At 39.1% G+C, this 8,157-nt stretch overlaps 1 protein-coding gene across 5 annotated transcripts in view; it reads left to right on the plus strand.

The window, feature by feature from the left end:
- LOC147165761 (arf-GAP with coiled-coil, ANK repeat and PH domain-containing protein 2-like) overlaps window positions 1-6,033 on the plus strand; it is a 33,757-nt gene extending 27,724 nt beyond the window's left edge. For 4 of the 5 annotated variants that reach the window (XM_086089696.1, XM_086089700.1, XM_086089698.1 and 1 more), the window contains 4 exons: window positions 197-306; window positions 387-497; window positions 986-1,047; window positions 5,010-6,033. In XM_086089696.1, the coding sequence (XP_085945822.1) occupies window positions 197-306; window positions 387-497; window positions 986-1,047; window positions 5,010-5,113 (387 nt within the window). In that variant the 3' untranslated portion in view covers window positions 5,114-6,033. Of the gene's footprint in view, window positions 1-196; window positions 307-386; window positions 498-985; window positions 3,963-5,009 lie in introns of all 5 variants that reach the window. The other variant, XR_015096516.1, reaches the window with a different exon arrangement.
- The last annotated feature ends 2,124 nt before the right edge of the window (window positions 6,034-8,157 follow it).

Here is an 8,157-nt window from a genome sequence, read left to right on the forward strand (position 1 = left end):
TGACTAATGGCGGAACCCAGGGTTTTTTCACTTTTGGTTAAGTTTTATATCCATCTGTGTCCTATCGTGCGAGTTAGCTAGCGCTAAGCTAACCTCAGCGTCAGCTCATTAGCTGGCTAAACATTCCCATGCATGCGCAGACATTTCTGGGTGTCACTTTTTAATTCTGATTTCAGTCACTGATGTTTCTTTCCAGGGCTCATTGGTGACCTGCGAGTTTCTGCTCCAAAACGCGGCCAATGTGAATCAGCAGGATGCTCAAGGTCGAGGACCTCTGCACCACGCCACCATGCTGGGACACACAGGGTTGGTTATCGGCACTCTTTGACTCCTAAACTACTACTAATACTTTGGCACACCATACATTCAACTTGTCTCACTTTCAGGCAAGTGTGTTTGTTCTTGAAAAGAGGAGCCAATCAAAATGCTGCAGACATCGAGGAGAAGACGCCGTTGACCGTCGCGGTGGATGCGGCCAATGCAGACATTGTTACATTGTGAGTATCATCACTATCTTAATCTTTTGTTCACCAATTCTCTCCGAGCTTCGTCTTAGTAAACATCTTATCTATTTTGTTTAAGTCAGCACACATTTTTTGCTGGTTGCTCTAGCATTGTAATGAGATGTGACATCTTCTTCACACTTCTGATGATTGAATCTATGTAGAGTTTGCACATTACTTTGGAACTCTACATTGTCATAGGTGTGAATGCTTGTTGTCTATAAAAGAGATTGGAAAGATTCCAGCTCATCTGCAAACACAATGAGGACAAGCAATATAGAAAATGGATGCAGATGACCGACCCATCGTCCTTCATGCTTATTTTATATTTTCTGTGTGAATAAAGGAGATTCTACCACAAGGTGTCACTACAAGATCACATTCGTCTGAGTGGCCAGTCAGAATCATCTCTCATCTGTAAAGATGTTGTGTCTGATCACTGATAGGAATCTTTCTGATGTCATTTGGTTTCCTCTCTCCAGGCTGCGACTGGCCAAGATGAACGAGGAGATGCGCGAGGCAGAGGGACCCTACAGCCAGTCAGGTCAATATAACGCCAACAGTCCCACTGAGATGCAGTACAGGAAGTGTATGCAGGAGTTTATCAGTCTGCAGCTGGATGACACCTAATGGGCAATAATAGGGGGGGGGGGGGTACAAGGGGGCAGTTTGTACAGGAGGCACATTATCAACAGAGTTTTGTGTTGTTCAGTTCTTACAAATTGGAAGCTTTTTTTTGAAGGCGCTTCCAGTTTAGTGGGAAAAGGATCTGAGCCCAACTCTGTCAGCGACCAGCAACACCCTGGGATGCGTCAGTGTTGGGTGCAGTGCTATTTCGACTTTGGGCCCTGCTGCAGTATTCTGTTTCAACATAGGACTCGTGCTGAAATATTGACTGATGGCACACGATGAAAAGTTGCTCTAGAATATTAGGTAGAGGCTGCAATCCTCCCTTTAAATTCAAAGATTTTCATTTTTTTCAACACACTTAAATACTACATTCCATTTTCTGCTAGGTCTCTACCACAATATTAGACATGCTCATCTTAATGTGAGGGCAAATTATGCCTGTTTGGCAATATATATTCATTTCAAATAACTCTAGTTTATGAAGTAGTGTGATTCTGCTCTATACTAGGGCATTATTATTATTATTATTTTAAGTGTGAATTCAGCCGAATTACCTGGCTACTAGTGTTTCTGCAATCACTGAACTGTCTCTTTTAAACTTCCAACGCCACTTTGTTGTTGAATGTCCAACCATGAAGCATCTTTCTGTTTTGATGTTGAACTGCAACAATCTTGATGTCTTATTTTATTTCCAGGCAATCTGTAGTGTACACCCTTCAAATGGCCATACACAAATCTTTTATGCTCAGGTTTGAACAGAAAGATGGTGTAGTCGGACCAAAGTTTTACTGATAATTAACTTGATGTTATGACGGTGTCGAAAGCCTGGAGGATTTGTAATGTAAAGGCAGGAAATCCAGAATTGTAAAATGACTTGTGATGGTCGCGAATGTTGTTGGGGTTTTCATGCAAATCAGTGCAAATAATGAGCTTTGGAATTGTGTAGATAAGTGACTGAGTTGTAAAAACGTACCACATTTTCATCTGGTGTTGCTGCTCCATGCAGCTCCAAATATTTGGACAGCGCACAAGCACTTTGATTAAAGAAGCCGTGTGTAGGATGATGTACTGTAGTGGCCCTCGCTCACTCACACATGGGCCTACTTTTCTCTAAATCATTTTTGTCAAACAACACAAATGTGTGAGTTAACTCTCCCAGTCTCTTAAATGTACAGGGGGTTCTCTGTTGACGGCGGTTCTTGAGGTTACGAACGGCGTGAAATGAGCTAGCGTAAGAATACGTCGTCACTTGGCACAAGAAGGCACGCTTGATTACACTGGTCTGAAAAAGGACAAAAACATAAAGTATTTGACAACATTTTCTAGGGCAGGTTCACATGTAGAATCCAAATGTCTCATTAGTTTTTCTCCATATGCTCCCCTTTTTGGGGGGGAATTTTGGGACATTTAAAAAATATATAATATAAAATCTTTCAGCTTTTCTATAAAGTATAAAATAAAAGTAAAGCTGAAAAAAAAAAAGGTTACATGCCAGTAGCTGCAGTTTCAACGAAAATGCTTATGTCTTAAGATACCAACTAAACTTCAGAAAGTCTTGGATGCATACAACAGATTGTATAGGCAACCAGTAGAGGATAATCTTAACTTTAGCTGCTCCTTGAAAGCTCCTGATAAACGTTTCAAACTGCGAGGAAAAGTGGTTTAAAAATAAATAAATAAATACAAACATCCTTGTTTGCAGTTGTTAAAAAAAATTGCAAAAAAAATTGTCATTTTTGTTTATTTTTTGATGCAGCCCAGTGTTATTGTTTTAGTAGTAACGTGACAGGATTTCAAAAAAAAAATAATAAAATGTTTAAAAAATTGTCTTAATTCAAAGTCTGGTTGAAGAGGCCGTTTTAACCTGATTACAATGCATCAAGAGCTTTGAAAATTTGACTTTTTTGAGGCATTTAATGTGCTCATTTCATGTTTGTTTGTTTGTTTTAAAGAAAATTCCACAAAGATGGTGGCCACTTGTTACGTTGCTAGTTCTATATTTATAGATATAGTCTACAAGTGTCTATTTTTTTTTCTTTATATAGTTCCTGACCTCAGTATGGTCTGTTCTCTTAGTGATGGTCTCAGGCGCTTTCACTGCCGTACAACAGAGGACCCCCACTACACGCTGGCCCTTTAAATGATTATGACGCTGCAGCGCCCTCTAGTGCTTTTTAGGGGAGCTGCTGGACTGTTGAATGCCTTTGCACGCTGCGTTTTTTGTTGTTGTAAAAAGTAATAATTTGTCACTTTTGGAATAATGACTTTTTGGACCTATGACAAGACTGAAAAGAAGTGTGGGGATGAAGGCGCTGATTACTGACTGCGGACGCTTGCACGCCTGAAGAGCAGTCAGCAATCACGGAGAGAGGAAAACAAACGAGTGATTGGATGCCATCGTCGTTATTTTCACTTTCGCTCTTGCGAGGGCGTCCTCATCAGTCGCCCAATCAGATGATGAATGAGAGAGAGACAAGCCGCCTCATCATTTCTTTTACGCTTGCAATCAACAAATTTGAACCTGTATGATTACAACTTCGCAAATTGTAGCTTTTTAACAAATATATATTTTTATGAGTGTCAAATTAAGAGCTGTTGGTTGTTTCGGTTGTTGTAAATTCCCACTCCAGATTTTGTGCCTTTTTTTGTGTTTGCTTCTTTCTCGACCCAACTGTATTTGTTGTCTATACAAGGCTGCACTTTAAACACAATACAGTTGCTAACAATAAGACTTGCGTGTGCGTGAGTGTCTGCTTGCTTCTTCTGCGCCATCTTTTTGTCTCTCCGGGCCTCGTTTCTCTTTCGTATGTCCAGCCGGCGCTCCGACAGGTATGGCTGACTTTTTTCTTGCCTTCTGCTTCTTGAAAATGTCACCCTTTTGTTTCCATTCTCCTCTGCTGACTGGCTGATCATTTCTCATGTGAATTCATGATGTCGTTTCTGCTATGATGTGATAGTTAAGCTCACAATGTAAGCAACTATTTTTTTGGTAGGATTGAAATTTCCATTCCAGCTGCTCATTTTGGTGAATTCCCTCATAGGGGATCGTCAAAATGCCAACTCTGGAACTCGCTCAAAATGGCTGTCGCAAAGCAAAATGGCTGACTTCCTTTTCAGTTTCAGTTTTGTTTGTCCTTTCACAACCACAATATAGGGTTACAAATTATGTCTGGAGGGAATTTTGTTTGTTTTTTTACGTTCGAAAGGTTTGCTAGTTTACTGCACCAGGGAGGGCGCTGGTGGGCTTCTTAAACATTTTTCACTAGATTAATCAGAAATACAGATTTCAAGAAGGCCTAAAAATGTAGCTATCGTTCTGTCATATGTTCCATGCGGCCCCACATGTCTAAACACAGCGTTCTAAATAATATTGCGCATAAACCAGCCATTTTTATCCATCTCAGTGGGCGGCCATTTTGCCACTTCGTGTTGACTGAAAAGGACATCACAGTTGCTAAGGGCTGACTTTACGACCAATCACAGCTCACCTGTTTTCTGAAGCTGAGCGGTGATTGGTTGTTACCTGAGAAACTGTGATATCGTTTTCAGTCCAAGTGGCAAAATAGCCGCCGACTAGTGGGGAGCACAAACAACATAGTAAACTGATAAATTATATATTTTTGGATTGACTTCCCTTTAAAGGTTTTTGTCATTGTGTTTCCATACATTTGATCATTTGTCTAGTTCAAATTTTAATGTTTCTAGACTCGTTTATGTATTGGTTATTCTTTTTATCTATCACTTTTTTTATGTACGTATATTCATATTTATTGAGATACATCCATCCAGCTGTCCTTGCATCCTTTATCATTTATACTTTATTATATTTACCCTATTATTTTTTTGTATTCAATGATTTTGTTTTTGTTGTCCCAGGAGATGAAACCTACCAGGACATCTTCCGGGATTTCACCCACATGGCCTCCAACGACCCGGAGAAGCTGAACCGCTACCAGCACTACGACCCCCAGAGGCCGTGACGAGGAGCACCTGCGGGGGCCGCTGTCACTTCTCCATTTCTCACATCAAATGTTATTGTTTTGACTTGGCCGTGCACCGCTTGCCAACACAAGCGGCGCATTCAAGTGAAGGACCAACGTCGGACGACGACCTCAAGTCAAGCATGCGAAAGGTGCGTCGTTGAAGCCAGTTCAGCTCCTTCGTGTCATGTGATCGTTCTTTTATCGGGAGGCCCTATTTGGACCTTTTTTATCAACATATTACTTTCATTTGCACAAATCTTTATTTGTCTTACATGACCACCAGTGTTTACCTCAAGGTAAGACGTGCGTGTATGTACAGTCATGTATGTGTTTGTAAACATGTTGACGGACGCATTTGGTGCGGCGGTCAACGCCAGTGAGGCAATCAGTCGGCCATGTTGCTTTTGATGGAGGATGAACATTGAAAATAGCGTCCAGCTTCTCGACATGACTGTTCGTTTGAATCCTCTTATGACGTCGTTCACTGCCATTGACGGCTATAGACGTCAAATAATCGTTTAGTATACTCACTTTGTTTTTAGTCTTCATTTGTATTGTAAACTCTTCTATGATTGTCAACTGAAATTTTCCTAAATTGAAATTGTGATGAATAGTCCACGCATTTGAATGTTTTTTTTAAAATGTTTTATTTGACTTGTTGAAAAGAACGTCTCCATATACTTTCAAGTGAACATTTTGCATTGCAACGTGAAGTCTGACGAGAGAAAAAAAAAAGAAATCACCGCTTTTCCCCGTGTGACAGTATTGAAACAAAAGCCATCCTCATTATTACTTTTTGCGCAAGTCTCATGTATGTTTGTGTCCTTGTCGTGTTCAATGTTCTTTCACTTCTTGTAAAATGAAAAGTTGGGATAAAAACTGTACATAAACCTTGAAATTGTTCGCTGGTCCTTGAATGATTTATTCTCTCCCTTTTATTCATGTAGTCCTTTTTTATACTGTTGATAACTTGACACTACAGTTACAAGAGAGTGTGTGCATTTCTTTCTTTTTTTTCTCCTCCCTTTTCTTGATACAGTTTACAAGTCACATTAACGTTGGAAAAAGTTCTGCAATACTTTTGTCCTGGTCTCACTTAAAACCTCACATTTCAAGAGGGGTGTGTTGACTTTTCATATACACCGTATGTCCTTCGGAATAAGGAATATGTGTTCCAGAATTTTGCGGTGTGCGTGCCTGTGGAGAACTGAAGGGCCACCACAGGAGACGTTCCCCTCCATAAAAACATGTCGGCCTCCACATCTGACCGACCTCCAAACTTCCACTTGTCATCCGTGAATCGGCACGCACACTCATTGTTACACTTGTGCGCAACAATATGGCCGAGGATGAGGCGAGAATTTGTTGGGGGGGGAAGGGGCGAGTGTCAAATTTCAGTCTTTGCAGAGCTGCTTCGTGCTGACAATGCAAACAATCAAGTGAACAGGACATTTACTGTTTTTGCACTTCACCTCACATTATTATTATTATGTGATCCTTCTGGATCATTTCAACTTGCAGCCATTTGCATTCTGTCTAGGAGGGGGGGGGGGGGGGGGGGGGGGGGGCTGGCGTGTTACCACTGTTCCAGATGTGTCATGCAGCTGTTTAACACCCTCACGGTGCTCACGGTGGAAACGTTTTCTTCTGCTTCAACATGGACATAAAGCATGAGCACACAGAAGCAGCATTTAAATGCACACAAGTTGAATAAAAGTCATCATTAGTTAGTTGGTTAACTCATTCACTGCCATTGACGGCTGTAGACGTCAACAATTCATTTGAACCATTTCTATTAGTTTCACTTTTTTTCTACTTTTGTTAACAAGAGTATGAAAATATAAAAAAATTGTACGTTTAGAACAGATAGAAAATTTGTGATTAATCGTGAGTTAACTATTGAAGTCATGCGATTAATTACAATTAAAAATTTTAATTGTCTGACGTCCCTAATTTTTAATAATCTTTTCTTTTTTTTTTAAATTAGGGGCATCAGGCGATTACATTTTTTAATTGTAATTAATCACATGACAACGGGTTAACTCAAGATTAATCACACATTTTATATCTGTTCTAAATGTACCCCAAAAAATATTTTCTAGGTTTTCATACTCTTCTTAACAAAAGTGGAAAACAATGTGAAACTAATAGAAATAGTTCAAATTAATTTTTGACGTCTATAGCCGTCAATGGCAGTGAATGAGTAAAGTTGCTGGGGTCCTGCTTGTGGGATACTTTCAACAGATCCTGGAACGCCGCAAGTACCAAGAAGCACAAGTTTAGGAACGAGTGCTCGTGTGTGTGTGTCACAGATGAGTCAGCGATCTTCACGGGCGAGTGAGACATCGTCACATCACAGACAAAATCTCTTATTGGACACTTTATTCAGACTTGATTGAATCCGTGTTGTCGACTTGGTCTTTAATATTTTTTGGGGACCAATGAGTGTTCTCCTCTCTCGCATGTGCACAACATGCTTTCTTACCAATGAGTTTAGATGATCAAATTAAATCAAAAGAAGAAAAAAAATTGTTTTAAAAGGAAACAAAATTTAAAAAAAAAGTTCCAATTTTACATTTAAAAAAAAAGTATTACAAAAATATAGTATTACAAGGTAAAACGTAGTTTAATGAGTAATATTGACTTAAGTTGATATTAAAGTTTAAATAAGTTATGTTGAGATCATGTACACAAATTGCATAAGGTTGAAGTCGAAATGAGGAAAACATTTGCAATTTTTATGGTCATAATTTGTACATTTTAAAATTATTAATTTTTGTATTATTACTGGGGGGAAAGTCATAAGTTTATGCAAATGAAGTGGTTATACTTTCCAGAAAAAGTATAAAATATATATATATATATATCAACTAATCTTGTGAAAAGTTTTTTGTAAAAAAAACAAAGTTGCAAGAAGCGTTGGATGAGGCATTTTTTTTTAAGTTTAATAGATTGGGGGGGGGGGGTAATTATGAATATTCCATTGAAAAACGGAATTTAACAAAAAAAACACTTTTTTTTTTTTACAAGATTAAGTCTTA

This window comes from Leptonotus elevatus, chromosome 11, assembly GCF_054856555.1.
Source record: "Leptonotus elevatus isolate MCC_2025b chromosome 11, RoL_Lele_1.0, whole genome shotgun sequence".
Lineage (NCBI taxonomy): Eukaryota > Metazoa > Chordata > Actinopteri > Syngnathiformes > Syngnathidae > Leptonotus > Leptonotus elevatus.